This window comes from Lissotriton helveticus, chromosome 10 (genome assembly GCF_964261635.1).
Source record: "Lissotriton helveticus chromosome 10, aLisHel1.1, whole genome shotgun sequence".
Taxonomy (NCBI): Eukaryota; Metazoa; Chordata; class Amphibia; order Caudata; family Salamandridae; genus Lissotriton; species Lissotriton helveticus.
The window spans coordinates 1,061,241,097-1,061,262,065 of NC_136071.1; the positions used below are offsets into that span (position 1 = coordinate 1,061,241,097).

General features: G+C 43.4%; 1 protein-coding gene across 4 annotated transcripts in view; it reads left to right on the top strand.

The window, feature by feature from the left end:
- Window positions 1-263: 263 nt before the first annotated feature.
- Window positions 264-20,969, top strand: part of LRRC72 (leucine rich repeat containing 72) — a 167,115-nt gene continuing 146,409 nt past the window's right edge. The window contains exon 1 of one of the 4 annotated variants that reach the window (XM_078663772.1): window positions 264-323. Coding sequence is in view for 2 of the 4 variants with exons in the window: in XM_078663771.1 (XP_078519897.1) it covers window positions 2,433-2,489 (57 nt within the window). In the remaining 2 variants the exon portion in view is untranslated. Of the gene's footprint in view, window positions 413-1,007; window positions 2,490-20,969 lie in introns of those variants that run through there. The other 3 variants (XM_078663773.1, XM_078663771.1, XM_078663770.1) reach the window with 3 other exon arrangements.

Consider the following 20,969-nt stretch of genomic DNA (forward strand, 5'->3'; position numbering starts at 1 on the left):
ATAATAGAATTTTTCATTTAATAAAAGTGGCAATGGAATCCTTTTAACACTAACGCTTGGCTCTTGCCTACTGCTCAAATCGGACAATTTTAAACTCCGTTCCTTCTTTTAAACGAGGAAGACAGCCACGCTTTCATATTGGTACGACTCTGTTTCGGAGACTCTGTTATTAGCATTTTAAAACGTGCATACCGTGTTCGTCCTCTAAACCAATCTCCTGTTCCATGATGGCCACCAATCGATAATACGTCATGAGCGTGTTACGTTAAATGAGTTGCCTGGCAACCGCAAACTAGAGCTCACCCTGTGCTGTCACGTATGAGGTATGAGAAAGTATCTTGAAGGATTCTTCCAGGCGCTAAAAGCTTGAAACTAGGTGTGAGTGTATGGGTCCTCTTGTACAATCCGTGATCAGATCAGATAATTAAATTTAAACTTTTAATCTCGTAATGTTAGATTACATATTTTGGTTATTCGGCGTTCAAAGTGCATAAGTAATATGGTCATTGTGAGCCAGAATACAATGTGACTGGGGGTCAGTGTGTGTGGGGCCAGACACTTGTTAAAAAGAACAAAATATTTTGACTGTAGCTATTTTGTTGGACTGTAATCTACTGACAGCTGCTTATAGAATACAATGTACCCACTTCAACCTAGTGTGTTCCTCTCTCAAATTAACCAATGGCAGGTCATCGGTAGAAAAAGTCTTACGCCTGGGCATAAACAAACACTCGTGGCTGGTTACACTTACAATTATTGCCGTCAAAGTGCATTGTGCACAACAAAGTAAAAAAATAAATTAAAACAAGCATTGGCATAGCCAATAGGTCTCGCCTTTGGGACCTTATAAGTGTTTAGTTATCCAGCACAATATCCTTGGTGCAACACCATCAACTGCTGCATGGTTAAACACTTATAAGGTCCCAAAGGCAAGACCTATTGGCTATGCCAATGCTTGTTTAATGTGGTAAATGTTCTTCTCACTGTTCCTCTCTGGCTAGATAGTACTGTTATTCCTATGACATCATAGAATGCCAGGGTCTCTCTCTAGTTCACTGTGCCTCTCTATTACCTATTGTGGCAGTTGGTCATCTGAGGCTGAGCTACCAACAGCGAGCTCCTGGTGGGGTTTCTCTCTGTTCTACCTACAATCTTAACCTGTCTGTCTAACCTGAAAGGAACCTGAATAAAGGATCTTAAGTACTAAGTGGACTTGGCATCATTTAATTTACCACAACTTGGCAACGATTTCTTGAGGATGAACCTGCGTCTGCGATAAAGAAGCTACTTCAACAAAAGAAACTAAAGAAAGGAAATAAGGACTTAATGAAAAACAAATCTACACAAAAGGTAACGCCCAGCTGACCCCACCAGTGTCCTGTGCCACCTGGACAGCCTACACCCTGGGCGCATATCTTTACCTTAATTCTTGTTTAAGTCTAGTCTAGTCTTCAGCCTACAACCTGAGCCTTTGTATTATTATGCCTGCTGTCACCTTGCTTCTGTCAGCTGAAAGTCTTCCAGCACTACCCTTCCCTGAGGCCTGAAGTATGTTTTATTGAGTCTAGCCTTCGTACAGTCTGGGAAGAGTCAAGCGTTGGCAGAAACTGGCAATTTATGTTAAGTGCTCATTTGACTGCACCAGAGACAAATACTATGAACATTTCACCAGCGCATAGATACAGCGCCGCTTCAGCCTGAGCCTTCGTGCCTCCCACCGTCCGGACAGTATGACATGTTTGGGGAGTTTCTCCAGCTGTCCCGAATCTGCTTGAGACTGCGCTGTGTGTGCATGTCACGGCTCTGTCGGGAGAAACCTGAAGCCTTGGTGAAGAGCAAGACGTGTTGATCAATTTCACCTGCGTACACTCAATTGCCTTCGTGAACAATGCGATGTATACATAAGTCTGGAGGGAGAGTCTGTTCGATGAGCGCTGAATGTAAGTAAGCCTGGACAACCTCAGCGTCTATCTCCCAAGTATTGCCCTGCTATGCTCCTTCACTCACCGTCCTGTATCCTGATGTCCGTTGGGTGACGGTTGGGCTGCTGCAATCTTCTCTTCTTCCTGTCTGATGTCCATCTGATGACGTCATTGGAATGCTACGGGGAGTTGGTGAAGCGAAGTTCTCTTCATTCTCTGTCACGTCTGTGACGCCGTCCTTAGGAGACACGTCTCTCTCACGCTCCTTACGCTGCTACGACTAACGTGGCAGCCATCTTGTGTTTGTTGGTGTCGCTATAGTAACAGCTACCACTCCACATGAGGCTTCGGGTGCTTACTTCTTCTTTCGGTGATATACACACCTGTGTATATTTAAGATCGCTACATTCTCTTCACCATGATGCCTCTTTCGAAAGGAATGTGGAGCAACGGAGACGTAGACATTTTACCAATGGATTTGACTACACACTATTTATCTGACGAAAGTCCATGGGAACTACAGGGAGCTCAGGAGCGTCAACAGAGAGCAGCTTACACAGAACCCTGGTGAGAGGTCGCTCACCGGAGCAGACATTATTTAATGTTGTGTAATGAAGTACTTTACTTAGTAGTGTTTGTGATGATTGTATACTGTTCTAGGCATATTCGTTTGCTTTGATGTTTGAGTATGTAGAGGTCTCTTCTATGTTTGCTCTATCGTGTGTATGTAAGGCCAGTATGCATCTGTTAACTTCACAGTGTATCATTCCTTTAGGAGTCATTATCTGTTTATTTGGGTTATGATGCATCTCATGGTGTATCCTATTTGAAGCTTGGTGTTGTTCGGTTATTGGAGAAGTAGTGTCATTTGGGTAGTCCATGCCCATACCAGTTCACAAAGTATATGTTCTCCTACTCATTGATGAGTATTTACGAATGGCACATGCCCTTTTCCCAGGGTTATAGTGTTTATCCTGCGGTGTACCCTAGTCTGGGGATGTTAGTATTTGTGGGTAGTCCATAACCATCTCTTGTCCCAGGGTTATAGTCTCTACTATGCGCTGTACCCTCGTCTAGGGACGTTGGTGTCTGTGGTAGTCCATACCCAATGTTGGTTGTTTGGGGATGTTGATGGGTAGTCCATTCCCATAGTATGTTCCATAAGTATTTATGGCTAGTCCATGCCCCTTTTTCCAGAGATATTTTGTTTACTCTGCGGTGTACCCTTCTCAAGAGAGGTTATGTGGTTTTTTAGGGTAGTCCATGCCAGTAGTATGTTCTATAAGTATTAATGGCTAGTCCATGCCCCTCTTCCCAGAGATATTTTGTTTACTCTGCGGTGTACCCTTCTCGGGGGAGGTTATGTGGTTTTTTTTGGGTAGTCCATGCCCGTAGTATGTTTTATAAGTATTAATGGCTAGTCCATGCCCCTTTTCCCAGAGATATTTTGTTTACTCTGCGGTGTACCCTTTTCAAGAGAGGTTACGTGTTTTTTTTTTTGGGTAGTCCATGCCCGTAATATGTTCTATGGTGGAGATTGTTTGTACACTTTGTTTTGTCTGAGTCTACCTGCTTGTAGCTACTGGCCAGGGCTTCATTTAGGTGAGATTGTGAGTTGTATTTTTATCATACATCTAGTGTCGGCATATCTTCATCAAGGGTAAAGTTAAGGGTAGTCTTAGTTTTGTTGCAAAATCTTACTCTTTTGTTGAGGGAAGGGGATGTGACATATTATGTCATAATGCTGATTCTTTGTTCTTTTCTCTTTTCTCCTAATAATACCTCATGTCAAAGTCATCTTTTGTAGTACACTACTACTTTTAAGTTCTTCGAATTTGTGTACTTCCTTGCTGTTTGGGGTATATTAGGTATTGTTGCTGATTATTCCTTTGTTCTGCTATTACTCCATAAAGAGAGAGGATGTGTGGTAAATGTTCTCCTCACTGTTCCTCTCTGGCTAGATAGTACTGTTATTCCTATGACATCATAGAATGCCAGGGTCTCTCTCTAGTTCACTGTGCCTCTCTATTACCTATTGTGGCAGTTGGTCATCTGAGGCTGAGCTACCAACAGCGAGCTCCTGGTGGGGTTTCTCTCTGTTCTACCTACAATCTTAACCTGTCTGTCTAACCTGAAAGGAACCTGAATAAAGGATCTTAAGTACTAAGTGGACTTGGCATCATTTAATTTACCACATTTAAGTTTGTGAAAGCACTCACAGAGACTGCATGTGTTTTCAAGCCATCTCCCTTGTTCACTTCTCTCCACCCTAATGCCTCTACCAATCTTTGTGTGCTTCTCCTTGCCGTGTCCCTGTTACACTCTCCCATGTACTTCTCAGTGCTACATTGTCAGCCCACAGTCCACTGTGTTGTTTACGTGCCCCCCTGCCCTCCCTGTGTTTCTTCTGAACCTCCCAACATCTGTTTCATGTCCCTTCTTCCAGTGTTGTTACTGTGACCCCGACTTCGACCCCCTTTTGTTTCACCCTATTGCTTCTGCACCACACACCCGCTGAAAAAACCAAGCATTTGCAATGCAATAGGTCTCGCAATTGCGAGATTTTGAGCTACTGGCATTGTAAATGACAATGCCTTTAATTTATTTGTTTAAAAAAACCTGCAATAATAAAAAGCATTGCCATTTACAAATCCAATTGGTCAAAGTTTCTAAAATGCGAGACCTATTGCATTGTAAATGCTTGTTCTACTTGCTACCTCCACCCTGACTCAAAGTACTGCTGCAGCTTATTGTCTGTTACCGCTCCGTTCCTCTCTAACCTTGTCTGCCAGCTTCTTCTTGCTGCTGTCCTTTTGCCAGAACTTGTAAAATTGTGATCGTATTGGCAGAGACCATAGCAGTGGTCTGTCTGTTGATGAAAAGTGGCAGCATTCTTGGTAGTTTAGAAAATACCATCCCAAGTTGATAGGCCACTGGTGGTGGCTTTCCAATGCTTGCAGTGCAATTTTGGAAACATTGGCAAAACCATTAGCAAATCCATTTGTAGTTAGTTGCTAGACGTCTTCCTATGCTGCCAAGTTGGCTGCCCTTTTGCCTAGAAATGCAATGTCAGTCGCCTGGAAGTTTAGAAAATAACAATTCAGGGTGACTGAATAATATTTGCAATACTTCAAAGAGGGCTGCCACATTGAGCCTACTCATAGCATAACAGTCATCTTGGAAGTTTTTTTAAAAATAACATTCCAAAATGGCGCTTTGCCACTGTTTCCTTTGGTGGTGCTAGCACTTTATTAGCAAAATCAATACCCGTAAAAAACAAGCTTTGGTAAAGTGAGCTCAATTGGCTTTACCGCGGATGGTTTCTTTTCTTTTTCACTGAAGCTAAAGGCATAAGTACATTATATGCAGCAGTTTCAATGCAAGATTCCCTCCAAAATCGTGTCACCCTCCGCTGCCTACCTCCAGTATAGCACAAGCAATACTAGTGAAAACATATGACGTGCGCCGTGCACCGGTTTCCTGGGACCTGTGGACTTATCTTTTGGCATAATACAGATAATTGTGATTTGCAAACATAGGCAAAGACCTTGAAAAAGACGGTGTGCAGGTAGAGCTCCTGTCATGCTCCACGGCTAACGATTGCTTCCGTGGAAGGCAAAGGTGTCCTGGCCGGTGGCATTGTGAGCTGATGTTTCAGCTCGCAGAAACAATGAACTGCAGCACTCGAGTTCGATCCATTAGCAGCGACGACCGAGTAGAAGGTGCACTGAGCACTTTGGAAGGTTGCAGTTTTGATGCCTCATCTGCAGCAAGATGGCCTAAATAGAGTTTAACAGGAGTCGGAGCTTAAAATAGCACAGCTCAACTGATCCGGTAGTAGGAATGTGAGACACTTCAGAAGTATTAATCAAACAGTGAGAAGCGGACACTAAAGGGGTCTGAAGCTTGTTGGCCTTCCCGGTGGTAAACATAAGCAGGACTGTTTATTTAGATGTTCCAAAAGGGAAACAAGGGCATGCGCCCCGCACTGAAAGTAAAAAAAAAAGGCGTGCAGGCCGCAGTAGTAGGGACGGGAGAGAGAGGCAGAGGAGTGCACCCGCGAGTTGTGTGCGCACGCGCGCTAGCAGTCTACTCATTTTTAAGCACTGCACTCGTGCTTGTGGCACGCCCCTGTGCGCTCCTGCAAGGTGGATGCCGTCACAAGCACATGTGTGTGCTTGAAAATGAGCAGAGTGACGGCTAAAGGTCCCTTATGCAGCGCATGAGTGCTGCGTAGGCAAGATCTAAAAACAGGGACATTTAAAAAAAAAAAAGTGTAACTCTTCCTGGGGTGTGCTTTTCATGCCTACAGCCTTATTGTGAGCTGCAGTGTTAGTTACCATTTCTGGGCTGAGCAGATCGTCACGATCAGTGTTCAGTGTACCCTACACATGAAATATTAGTTTGACTTTATGTGTGTGACGTGTAATGTCAATTAATTGTGTCATTGCATCAATCAATCAATCAAATACCATTTATAAAGCGCCTGGTTACGCCAACAGTGTGTCCCCGCGCAGAATCAGACCAAAGAAGAGAGAGCAGGCAGGATAGTTACAGCACAAAGAAGCCAGAAACTAGAACCTAAATAGCCACGTTTTTAATTGTTTGTGAAAGTTTTGTTCTACCGAACTTGCTTTCACTGGAACAGGTAAAGAGTTCCAGGCTTTCGCAGGCAGATAGTTGAACGAAAGGGCACCCATTTGTGCTTTCCGGATTCTGGGAACCTATGTTCCCTTTAGAACATTCAGCTGTCCATGATCTCCTGGAATGTAGCCGGCTTAAAAAGACTTCTTGAGTACAGTTTAGTGAGTAACTACTTCAGTGGAAATGAAATATTGTGCCTGCAAGAGACCTGGGCCACCGAACCATTCATTCTTCACAGCTTCTACGAATTACACACCACAGCTATAAAACTCAACAACTTCGGGAGAGCTTCTGGTGGGCTGTCAATTTACATAACCCAAGCATGCAGACTAGAGACAACTCTTATTGCAACCAACATCCCAGACATGCAAGCAGTCCTAGTTAGCGGACTGAAAATTAACAATAAACCAATTAGTCTCTTGGTAATCAACTGATATGTAAACCCTGCCTCCTAGCAAAAAAAAACACATTCTAAAAACACTGACAACAAAAATGGACCAGCCTCTAAACAATTATGTTTCACACCTCCCTGTTATTGCTGGTGACTTGAACACTCAGTAGTTAGGGAAGTCGAAAATGCATATTCTACCGCACATCGATGGTGCCTCACTGCAGCAGATTTTTCTTAAATCATAGTCTGGTCTCTGCTCACATAATCAAAATAGCTGCGGATCCTCTCTGGCTCCCACTCCCCACCTTCAGGGATAAGTCCACAATAGAATACATTTTCATCTCGGACCATCTAGTACCATACTTTAACAACTTTGAAGTGGACAACAAGGATGAGAACGATCACATGCCACTGAGGATAACCCTGCAGCTAAACTGTGAATCTGCAACACAAATGGAAACACTAGGGGTTTCAACCGGCGAAGAACGCTACAAAGTCCGGAGGAGAATAAAATGTACTATCTATCTTGGCCCCAAACTCCTGGAGTGGGTAACTCACAAAGAATCAAATTCCATAGTCATGAGTCTAGTCTCGCCTCAGGTGCACTGGGAAGCACTCTTATTAGAATTAAAATCAGCCCTAGGGGTACAAATTGGAGGCACCCAAGTGCAGGATACCCACTCTCTGGGACCTCCGCAAAGTATTAAATCAAGAGACCTAATTCATACAAAACGCAGTCTTTCAAGGGCCTTGAAGGCAAGAAGGAAAGGCATCAGAAAACCCCAAACTCAGGAAATAACAGCTCTCCACGCAGCGCACAGGAAGGAAGTCTGGGAAATACGCTCCAAGAAAATCGAGGTAGAATGGGTGAAAATGTTTACCTTCCTCAAAGAAAGGGGACACATCCAACTTTGGAAATATATTAAGCAATTCACCTACACCGGCCAGATGAAAGAAAAAGGAGTGGCCGCCTTGGAGTGGGTTAAACATGCAACTCAGCTGTACTCAGCCCAACAGGATATCACTCAAACTTACTCCCATCAACAATCTCCAATAAAAGATAAAGTCATTAAAACTTCCAATATCACAGTGGCAGAGGTAACTACCCTGATCAAAAATATGAGGTCAGATGGCGCTCCAGGACCCAATGGAGTTCCCGCATCTGTGTTTAAAGCCTCGCAGGGATTCTGGGCAGAACAGTTAACAACACTTTTTAAGCACACCTTCGCCACCTCTCCTGTTCCCCCATTGTGGAAAGGCTCAATACTTCCCCAATTTACAAAAAGGGGACAGTACAAAACCTGAATATTACCGGCTTATTGCTTTATTTGATGTTGAAGCTAAAGCATACACCAGAATACCTTTGAAAGAACTGGAAGCCTGGGTAACAGATAATAACATTCTCCCCCTTTTTCAAGCAGGATTTAGGTCCCAAAGCTCTACCACGGATAACATCTTAGTACTGGGCCACCTTTCTAACCGCGCTACCCAGACATCTCAGTTACCACTTTTCTGCTGCTTTGTGAACTATAGTGCAGCTTTTGATAGGGTCGATCATGGGAAGCTGTGTAAAAAACTGCATTATTGGGGAATTCCCCAACAGCTGCTCAAGGCCATAATTTCCCTATATCAGGGGACCTGGGTCCACATTAAAATCAGTCAAACATTAGTCACCGCCAAGGTACCAACTAATAACGGCCTAAAACAAGGGTGCGTACTTGCCCCTATACTTTTTAATCTGTACACAGCTGACCTGGGGAAAGCGCTGGAGGGGCTAAGTCTACTGCCCCTTAAACTGGGGAATACACAGCTTCAAATACTCCAGTATGTGGACGACATCGTAATTATGAACCACACAAGAACTGTCTTACAGAAGGCCATAAAAGCTTTTCACGGATATAACCAACAGAACAAACTCCTGGTGAACCAGGAGAAGACTAGGATACTTCTATTTGGGAAGTACCCTTGTAAGAAGACCACACATAGGGGACTTGGGGCCCTGCAAATTAAAACAAGTATGATCTACAACTATTTGGTCTTCTGGCATTTGAGAAGGAAAACCGCTGGCATAATTTTTTCTTTAAAAACCTTAACCAGTGACTTCACAGTCCAACTGCTGAACCCATTTTGAAAGTTCTTAAGGCAAAACTAGTGCCCTCTCTTAATTAAAGCCATTTACTTTTCCCTGGTGCCTTCAATAAGTTCCTCGTGAACCATCAAATTTTGGCTTACAAAAAGGTCCTAGCTCTCCCTAGACAGGCCAGGAAAGCAAGAGTAAGGCTGGAGCTGGGTCTCACCAGTCCGGACATCACTTGCTCAGGTGATTTAATAAAATATTATATCAGGACTATGGGAGCACCAGAATTGTCATTAAAAAGACAAATTAAAACGCTCTTCAAAGAGGAGGGTTCCCCATGGCAGGTGCACTTGGCAGCAGGCACTAGATTATTGGACATTAACGTCCAAAATCTGCACAATCCTGATATCCCACTAACAGCATGGAGGAAAACAGTGAATACTCACGCCAAGAGAATATCTTTTGAAAGGGACTTGGAAAGCCTGCACTATCAATTCAATCTTTCCTCGCTGGACTCCTCATACACCATGGGAAAACCGCAGCCCTACCTGGAGCAAGCTCTGGCAGTCCTGGCTCAGGGAAGAATCACCTACATGAGACTTCTTGCTTTGCCCATCACTAATTTTAACCCAACTTGGGCCCAGCAGGACAATTCAGTGGCTTGCCGACTCTGCAATTACCACTGTGAACCCTGGCTCCATCTGTTGTGCTGTTGCCCAAAGTTAGTCAGTGAGCGGCAGCGCTTGGTTCTCCCCATCTGTAGGTTGCTTGGCCTACAAAGTTGCAGGGAAGTTTCCGACATGTGCTTCTCTGCTAAAACACCTCAAATTGCAGCCTGACTAGGGAAATTCACAGACGCAATCCGAGCCACACTGAAAATGAAAATTGAATCATAACAGCACTTAGTCGGCCATCAAGCACGTGAGACTATGATAAAACTTTTTCTTAAGTCCAATGTACAACACCTTACTGCTAGATAGGACAATAATTCTATTAATAGTCATTTTTATTATTTCAATTTTTTTAAACGACTTTTCATTCTTAACTGTGTGAGATTTTAAACAAGTTTGTGTTTCATTGATAGAATATTGTAACAGACCAATCAAGCGCACACAACAGTTTTAACGATATGAGTAATCAAGTTAGTCTTCCAAGGATAAGCTCTTGTGTATTCTTTTGTCTGTGCATTTTCGTTTTTTACAGGTATCCAGCCAGGACAGCTGTCTTTACTCAGGCATCTCACTTAGGCCACTGTGTTTCTTCTTTCTGCGCTTTCCTACGACTTTCTGTTCTCAGTATTCGCATTTCGGTTCTTCTGATTTCAGACACGTACCACTTGGTTAGGCCACTTTTGTTTATTATTTCACGTAAGGTGTTCTTTTTAGAAGTGCCAGTCACTATTTATGTTCTTTCACACAACTTCCTTCTTTTGGTTTCCACACACACTGGGTATTCCCTCTTTCAAAATCTCTTTATCCCTTAAATGTGTTCTTTCGCATTGACACAGATAACATTCCCACACCTTTTTCCTTTGTATCACTTCCAGCCCTGAAGAGTCATTGGGTTAACACCCTTACTGACGAAACACGTGTCGGCTGGTTTCTTTCTGTATGGATCTCCTTTGATAGGAGAAACATTCACATACTAATTAAAACAGGAATGGAAAGAACATTCGTGTGTGATCTTATCCTTGGAAGACTCTAACTTGATTACTCATATCGTTAAAACTGTTGTGTGCGCTTGATTGGTCAGTTTATTTATCATAAGGGTTAGCCTTCTCACCCTTTGGTTTCAGAGTTTTAGGGTTCTCTCTGAACAAGCAGCACCAAACAACTTTACCCCATCGTGACTACTCGACCACTACATGTTGTGCGCCATCCAATTCTGAACACTGATAACCCTTCGCGGAACTGTAGAATATTGTAACAATTTTAATTAATTGAACAATGAAGATTTATTCATTCTATGTTCCCTTTAGGCTGGTGCGCATGTGCGTGCGCGCAGCCTTGCCTTTTCATGCGCCCAGATTGTCTCTGAGAGCGCCCAGGCCACTTCTAGGAGCAAAAGGGACAATAAAAGGAAATTTTGCTGTCGCCACGCGGCATGTGTGTTCACACCGGCTGCATGGCGCTTACAAAATGTCCTTTCATTGTCTCTTTAGCCAGGTGTGAAATCTTCTCTTTCTTCTGTGGCAGGCTGCACTACAGGACGCCCAGAACACCCCCAAAGACAAAGGGGCGCTGCTTTAGTAAGTTTAAGAATGGAGCATTTCAGGAGGCAGTGTGAAATAAACCTGTTATTCCGGAATATTTTGTTTAAAGACTTGGCTAATACTTTTTTTCGGGCCTCCTTTTCCTTCATTGTCGCATATGAGAGAATTATCGCATTTGAAAGAGCTCATTCAAATATGTTGCTTCAGGATGCTTTAGGGTTGTGCTGTGCATTCAGCAGTTTTCAGGCAACCATAAAATGTCAAGATAACACATGATTAATGTTCCTGCTGGAGAGAGAGGAATCTTTGTCTAGTGGCAGTTTTGACTTATCATAAAGTAGTGTAGAGGGTAAATATGCCTGCTGCAAAGAACATGTACCATGCAAATACCAGAACTCTATTTAGGTGGATAGCTCCTTTTGTTACTGCTTTTGTCACAGAGATCCTTTTGTTACTTGCAATTCATAAATTACAGTCATAATATAGCACAGTGACCTACGAATTGTTATCAAATAGCTGCTTACAAACTGCCCAGTATAGGTTAGAACTTTATGCTTTTTTCCATAGCTTTCATTATCCTAATGTTGCTAAAATGGTTTGTTTGGGCATAAATAGGAGTACATTTACAAAGGAAGGGCCGAGCGTGGCGTTAAGCTCAAAATACTAACGCCACGCTCCGCTATTCGAAAACGCAGGGATGCACTGTATTTACAAAGGTTCTTTTCACTAGAGATGGCGCTAAAGTAAGCTGCCCAGTGCCAATGCAGGCACCCTTGCACGATAGTGCAAGGTTGCCCGCGTTGAGGGGATGATTGTTTATGTGCAGCAAGGTGCACATAAACAATCATAAATGGTGATTTGTAACTTCTAAGTGTGCTGCATTGTGCAGCACACATAGAAGTGGCAAATAGTCATTTTTTAAATTAATGTTTATGTGCAGGAAGGGACACCTTCCTGCCATAAATGGGAAACAGCCACTACAACGCGGCCGTTTCCACGCATGCATTACAACGCATGCGTGGTTACCACTAAAGCCTTTACCACGCATACCATTACTACGAGTTACGTAGTAAAGGTATGTGTGGTAAAGGGTAACAAAAAAAAGGGGGGCTTGGGTGGGCCTCCCCCCTCAAAAAAAGAAACTCACCTTAAAAAAACGTCGAGTTGTGCAGGAAAACGGCGTCCTTTAAGAGGAAACGGAAAGAATCTTCCGTTTCCTCTTAACGACGTACGACGTCACCACGAAGGATTAGAGGAAAAGCCTATGCGAAGAAAAAGCATTCCGTTGTAACGCATGCGTGGTAAAGGCATGCGTTGCAACGGAATTCGTTGTAAGATCACATATTCCCATAAACAATCATTCATGGCATTTTACTGTTTCTATTTGTGCTGCACAATTGGGCACATAAAGAAACAGCAAACATGAGAAGAAATAAAGCATTTCTCCTCGTTTCGCCATGTTAAGGCCAGGTTTTCCCTGGTCTTAATTTTGGCGCGGCCTCCTATTTACACCACCCTTGTAAATAGAGGGCAATGTCAAAAGCAATGGGTGTTGCGGCAAAATGCCCGCCACAACACCCATTGCCAATCCCTTTCACTCTAAGTATGGCATGAAGGGGGGGCCTTATTTACAAGGCGGCGTTAAACCTCCTTAAGTGGCTTAACGCGGCCTTGTACATAAGGGGAAGCCCCTAACGCCACAGGAACGTCGTTAAAAGTGACGATCCTACGGTGATTGAGTCTTAAAAATAGGCCCCACAGAGTCTTATTAGTAATGCTAACCCCAACCCCTGGTGCCAATCCCAACCACTGGGGTACATTTTAAATCCTGAGTGTGTGCGTCTCCAGACCAAACACTCAATTATACTGCCAACTAGTACAGATGACATGTGATTCCTATATCCTTTAACCCTCATTGTCTTTTTAACATTTTCTATAGACTGATTTACACACGATTCATTGTCTCTGTATAATGTACATTTGTGACATAAAGTGCTCTGACACCCGACACTGGTATGAGTAGTGCTGTACAACAAAGTTATAGTGTGTGAGAGGGGGCATTTGATAGATGTGTGCTGTTGCAGGGTGGTAGTGACAAAATCTGTGGAGAAGGAGGTCATTGGGGGGGCCCCTAAAAAAGATTGTCGCAGGTGCGCCACCACAGGCGCTATGGAAGCAGTGTGTTGCTTTTCATGGATATATACCATAAATACACAATGAACTCAATGTTTGATAGTGCTGCTTTTTAAAGATTTGTACTTGTCACATTCCCATTAACAAGTTAGTTGGCATTTTAATGTTTTTATTTAACAAAATGTACTTAAACAGTTTGCAAAGGACTTGAAGTGTCCGCTTAATTGATATGTGAATTATTTGTATATATGATTTTTTTAAAACAAAATATATAATCTTTTTAATCGAAAAACAGTTTTTATCTTAATGTAAAATTATCGCTGTACTTGGTGTTGATCCAGGCCGGGCCCTGCACTTCTGGGGGCAGCTGCAGCTAACACTGGAAAAGCACAGCTCAAAGATCTGTTTGTGCTGTGCGCCTCTGATCTTACTGACCTAGTCAGAGGATTGCTTCCCTCGCCAACAGCTTCACCTGGTAGCTGTTGCCCCATGACGCTTCTAGGTCCTGTGTTCGAGGACACGATCCCTGGTGGTCCAGTGGGAAGCATCTCTGCTTCTGGCAGGATGAGGGAGAAGTAGAGGACAGCAGAAAGGGAGAAAGGAAAGTGGGGAAGATAAAGAGGCGCAAAGAGACAAAACAAAAACTTTAAAAAAAGGGAGGAACAAGATAAAGACAAGCAAGAGAGATAGAGTGGAAGTTGATAGGGATAAGAAAAGGTGCGAGGAGATCAGAGACTCATGACGATAGCAAAGAGAGAGGAATGATACATAGAATGATTAGGGAATAACATTCAGTGTCACTAGGGTTCAGAGGTGCAAGGAGCCCACTGCACTTTAATGGGGGTCTTTTAATACCAACCCAAAGGTGAGGGGAGGTCACATTGTTTTTGGCTTAGATTAGGGCCGATGGTACCCTTGCTAAGCCACTGATTTTGGTAGCTCGCGCGCAGCACATACTTGCATATTAAGTTGTTGTTCGTCTTCAGTGCATTCAGCCTTGCCTGTAGTGCATGAAGCACCTTTATTACCACACATAAAGGAACAAAAATTAGAGGGAACATTGCTGGGAACCTTAGCTTGCAAGGTTCCATCTGACCTAAGGGTGCAAGATGGAATATGGGGCATAATTAAAAAACATAGGTAACTGGGGCCCCTATTTCACCAGATTTTGTGACAGCAGCATATCGCTTTAAACGTGATTCTTTTCTCGACTGGTAGCCAGTGAAGGGTATTAAGTGCTTTAGAGGCTGACGATCTTCTAGGGAGTCCCAGTACCAGGTGGGCTGCTGCATTCTGAATGCGTTGAAGTCTAACCAGACTTCCTTTACTTGCGACTAGATTTAGGACGTTGCCGTAGTCCAACTGCGACATGACCAAAGTATGCACAATGGTCTTCCTGGTGGTTCGAGGGAGGAGATCAATCAGTTTCCTTAAATTTTAAGGATGCAAAGCACTTGCCCGCAACTATCCTAATTTGATGATCAAAGGATAGTTCTGAGTCTAACCAGATCCCAAGATTTTTGTTACCTTTTTGGTAGTGGGGATCTGACCCAGAGATGCGGGCCACCGAGCAGATAACCAGATAGAGTGCGACTTCCCCACAATTAGCACCTCCGTCTTATTACCATTAAGTTTGAGGCAAAGATTTGCCATCCAAGTTGCTAACTCATGTAGACAAAGGGAAAAGCGAATGGCCAAGGCTTCAGGGTCTTGTGATAGCGTGACTATCAGTTGTGTGTCATCTGCATATGTCGCAATTGTCACCTTGTGCCGTTCCACAATATCTGTTAGGGGCCCGATGTATAGATTGAGCAAAGTTGGGCTTAAGATAGAACCCTGTGGGACTCTTTGCACTAGAGGCAGACTTTCTGAGAGGAAAGTCATGGGACCCCTTTCTCGTTCCCTTTCTGATCCTGTCTGTATCCGTCTGTAATAAATCTTTCATAAATGTGTCGTGCTGATGCCCTAAATAGTTAGAAAACAGGCCCATGAATCTGAACCGATGATCAGCGCTCATTAGTATGTTTCCTTCTTTTGCTAAACTACTAACTCGTTACCGCTCACGTTGAGCAAATGCAATGTAGAGCAGCTTCGATTACAGTCCCTAAGTTTTATTCCTATCCTTGCGTGTTTTGCGCCTCGCATATTCCATCTTTCCCCTTTTACCTGCTGAGCACAGGTTGCAAGAGGTATAATGTGATTGCATGAGCGTTGCGTGGACATGTATGAGTCACGCTCCATATGTGCTGCATTGTACCTAACTGAAAATGTAGTGCGCCCCTTCAAGCAAACCTAGTTTTAGGATGTCAGGATTGGCAATGCTTTATCTCACCCAGCCTTTTGGGAGAGTATTCTATATGGTAGTTCATGCACAGGCCTTCACCTTGCATAATTTGTTTGAATGAGGAAGAAAAGAGGATTGGGATAAATTATTTAAGCAAATGCTCTTCTCTCTCATGGACTTCTCCGGGCACGTTTTAAATTTTTTAGCTGCGTCACAGTTTATTGATACATGGAAATTTTAGGACAATGATCCTTTTAACCTCCAAATATCACACCTTATTTAATTATGTTGAAATTGAAAATGGGCTGTCATATCAGGTGTTGAGGTGTAGATGAGATCTTCTGTCTACAGCATGGGTACTAGCAAACTTTTTCTGGAGGGCCACAAACTTTGGTCTGAGATATGACTGAGGGCTGCATCATTGCCAGTAGGGTGGCGATCTAGGAAGGACAGGAGAGTGGTAAGGTGGGTATAAGGGAAGCGAAGCACATACATCTAGTGGCTGAATTTGAAATCAGAAAACCTGGGATTAAACCGAACTTCTCCACTTCACCAAATTGTGTGATCCTAGGCAATCGCTTTATTTCTCTTTCCCTCCTTTTTCTGTTGTTATCACATATATGAGGACCTCGAAATACATGACATCAGGATGTGTACTGTACAAATCCTGCTCATGTTTTTGATTTAATAAACTATAATGTTGTTCATGTATACTAGGAGTCCACTCTAAGAGTGCACATAATAACTGAACTGCCTCTTAGTTCACTATTGGCATTGTTGTCAGTGTGGGGGGAAGAATTAATGTTTCTAAATTCATATTTGAAAACTCTATCACTTAAAAATGCTTCTCGATGCATTGATACACTGATATAATGTGATATACTACAGTGGAATGCTTCTGCATGTTAAAGAAATACACGTTTTGAATTCTGAAGAGACCGTATCATATTTTTACACTTTTGCTGCAAGATGAATTTGAAAATAAAGGTGTTCCTATAGTTAAGTAGTGCAAGACAGCCTAGTTACTTCCTTTAACTTCAATTAACATTTAAACAAAGGCTTGCCTGCATATTTCACATCTTTTTAATGTTAAGCTGAGTTGACTGAACAGCAGCCCAGTGCTGTTGTTGATCAGGGGGACACATGTAAAGGTTAGGAGGGCCGCATGAGGCCCCCAGGCCGTATTTTGAGTATCACTGGTCTACAGCTTTGTTCAGTTCTAATTAAAGGCTTTGTTGTCTGATCCATCCAGAAACAGACAGCATTGCCAGGTGCAGGTCACAGTGCCCTGGTTTCCTTGTACTGTCACCAAAGTCACTTCACCCGGCAATGGTGTGTTTGTCTGCATATGTGAAAGTGTTTATCTAAAGCATGATCCAGGAAAAGTATTGCTCATACTAGGCACTCAGCGGCCAATAGCTGTCCATTGACATTAAAGAAAGTCATACAGCCTTACTGCCTAACCACTATCCCATTACATGTGTGTAATATTAGTTTAGTAGTCAATAAAAAACATAAACATTATTAACATATACAATTGACATCACAAATAAATAAGTAAAATTAGGAAGAGAACAACCAGTCATATAGGATCAATGTACACAGGATCAATTTAGCTAGAACTAATAATACCAGTGCGTGCAAAGTAGCTCAGAAGGTGCAACAGTGCAGGTCTTCTGTCGTGTTTAATCAGTAGCCAATATAAAAAATGACAACCATTGAGCCCTGATTCTACCAGGCATCCCATAATGGTGGTGTTCTTATGTAATACTGTCAAAGGCCTATGCTGGGTACAAGATTATGCGCAAGTGAAGCTGTGCTGATATTTGTTCATAGCGGAAGTTTCGATGAACTTGGGCAGATATCCAAACTGACGGGATAGGAAACCGACAAGCACAGGTTATCCCTAGCAGCCCGCAAAGATGTGGATGGATTTTCAGGATTCTTAGCAAGCCCTTTCTTAACCGTCCACCTTGACCGGGCCTACGTCTGAGGGTTCACTTTGGCAAGCTATTTGGAAGTCCAAGATTTTTACCAATCGAATATTAAGCATGTTGTTCCTTGAATCTAATGACTCTGTTAGTGCTGATCTACAAGACCTAATCCATAATGCATTAATTTCCTTTTTCAACATGCTTCTTCGCTGGTGGCCTAGAGCAGGGCAAATACAGATGACATGCTGCAGATTTTCATCTGCCTGATGTCGTAAATGGCATTACTGGTACCCCCTTTGACCTTCTTCCCTCCACTTTGGTAAAAAGTCTTGAGTTGTAATATCACCAAGTCTCAGGGTCAATAATTTCTGTTTGATCTTCAGTGAGTAAGTGGGTTCCATGACGGGGAGCTCTTTTGGTCATCGCAGGATGTCAGCACCAGCCACCCATGTGACCACTTAGCCACTTTATTTGTATTGTCCAATCAACTTTGCAGCTTAATTGATTTGTTTACCTCTCTTCTGAAAAGTTGGCCAGACTCCATAGGTCGCACTATTCGACCTTTTCAATGCTTCTTTCGAGGAACTTTTTATATTCACTGTTCCACATTTGAAAGTTGATTTCAGACCAGGCAAGGTTAGCCAAAAAGCAATTGGCGGCTGACCACAGTTTATGGCAGCATTTAAGGAATGCTGCCGGCCTAACATATAGGATCTTGTCACGATTTTGTCATGGAAGCTGGCCTCTGCACCCATCATTATTTCCGCTCCATATGAGAGTGCAGGTATCAATTTAGCCTTCATTACTGCAGCCAATGGCTGAAGATTGTGCCTCCTGATAGATCTTGCTAGCATTGTAAAGGAGGATTTGCACTTTTTTCTTGATCGTCTCCCGCAAACGTAGCCCTTAAGTCTATATTGACACCTAGATACACGTATGCAGGAGTTTCATCAATTGTAGCTTTGTTAAGATGCCATTTGCTATGGTTTAAAATAAGGCGACTAAGCAAGATGACTTTAATCTTTTTATGATTTATTTCCAGCCCATTGTCATCTACGTATGATCCTAGGCAGTCCTGTCATCTTTGCAACCCTATTCTGGTGTTACTTAACAGTAGCAGGTGATCTGCGTGCAAGATGTTTGACTGTGGCTGGCCAATAAGACTCAGGCATGAGATAACTGTCCGTCTAATGCCAAGGAGAGATCTGCAATGTATAAGTTAAAGAAAAGGGGTGCTAAAACGCAACCTTGTTTTAGTCAAGTCGATGTTTCCACTTCCCTTGAGACGTGGGGGCCATCCCCGATCTTATTCTTGGCCCACATGCCCAAGTTTAGCAGCCTGACCCCACTATATGAATACTGATTCAGCCCCCTCTAAACTAATCGGTACGAACGGGGGTGGTGATGGACGGAGCATCTGAACCAATCAAACACTCACACCCAGTCAACAGATCTGGGTTTAATCCATCACCGTTCTTTAGCCCATGCTGCTACCCCAGTTCAGACATGGCCATATGCAAATCAGTCTGACCCTGTGCCTCATGGGAACAGTCCAGCCCGAACTGCCAAACTATGCCTTCCCTGGACCGGAATCAAGCTTCCTAGGACCGGTTTCTGGCATTACAGTCGTCTTCAGCCAGGCTTGCTTGAATCCAGTGACAAAGTGAGCAAGAAACTCAACGTCTGAGCATACCGTGCCAACGTATGGCATCACAAAAAAGAGGCAAACAGGCCTTCCAGATCAGGTATTTTGGTCATCATGGTAATGAGCAGAGCTAAAAGGATTGTGTTAAATTTAAAGATTAGTTCCCCCTTTCCTGGCCTTGACTTACCCTCATTATGGAAGGACTGCGACAAGAAAGTGGGACAAAGTGATAATGAATAGGTAAGAGGGTTGCCTTCCGCTCTGGCCAATAATGTTAGTGTTAAATTTACAGTCTCATTGTATGCTTAGCTCTGGCCATAGTGCGAGCAGCTGCACAGCCCCCATTTTGTGTTAACAAGTCAGTGAAACCATGCCCCCCTCCCCCCGCAACAGGGATATTCTACATCAGAGGGTGCACTGTGGCAGCAGAAATCTGCTGTGTGCTGTTTAAACTGTATTTAATAGGGACTGTGCACTTCATTTCTTGGCCAGGAGAGGGAGTACATTTTTATTCAAACAGTATTGTTAAAGGACACGTTTGTTAGGCCCTAACATGCAGAAGTCCACAGTGTGGATTGAGCCTGTCGGTCTCCTAGGAGACTTCTGAATAGAGCAGCTCCCCAGTCGCAGCCCCACCCCCAGGCTAGCAGACCTAGGACTGCTGATTGGTTTTCCCACCTCCAAGCAAATCTGAGCCCTCCTCTCCGACCTGCCCAGGCCCTTTAAGGCTTTGCTGGGCGCACCCCAAATCATTCTCCCACACCTGACTGCTTCCATTTAACCTGTTGAATTGTGGGATTTGCAATCAAAACTCTGTAGTTTTTCCCTCTCATTCCCTGTGACTACCAGCTTTTCGCTCAAATTTCTCCTTTGCTCTGTGCTTCGACCTCTATGTTAAGCAGTGCATCCCCAGCCACCATTTTGGTTTAACAAGTCAGTGAAACCAGCCCCCGCTTCCCACCTCCGCACCAGGGACATTCTACATCAGAGGGTGCTCTGAGACACAGTAATCTGCTGTGTGCTGTTTAAACTGTATTTAATAGGGACTGTGCACTTTGTTTTTTGTCCAGGAGAGGGTGTAACATTTTATACAAACAGTATTGTTAAAGGACAAGTTTGTGAAACCCTTACCTGCAAAAGTCCAAAGTGTGGATTGAGCCTGTCTGTCTCCTAGGAGATTTCTGAATAGAGCAGCAGTTTTAAACAACATGGTCGGCAAACCTTGTCTGAGGTAGCTGGGACCTTATATAGTCTGCTATTGTTTGGTACATGTATACACTGATTAGTGGTTGTATCTGGTGTTTCTATTGGATTAGGGTTAGTATCCTCATTGGTTGGGTATTTGAGGGTTCTGATTAGTGTCTGGGTCTGTGATTCAATCAATGTAGGGTTGGGACTAGGGCTAGAGTTAGGCTTTCTATTGGAAGTAGGGACTAGGGCTTCCTGTGTTATTGGTTGTTGGGACTAGGGCGGGACTAGAGCTAGGGTTAGGCCTTTAATTGGAAGAAGTGATTAGGGCTTCAGGTGTGATTGGTTGCTGGACTAGGTGCAGGACTAGGAGTAGGGTTAGGCTCTCTATTGGAAGTAGGGACTAGGGCTTTCTGTGCCATTGATTGCTTGGACTTGGGTTGGGACTACTGGTAGGGCTACGGCCTCTATTCGACGTAGAGATCAGGGTTTTTTAAACTGATTGGTTGCTTGGACTAGGGCTAAGATTGGGTGTAAGT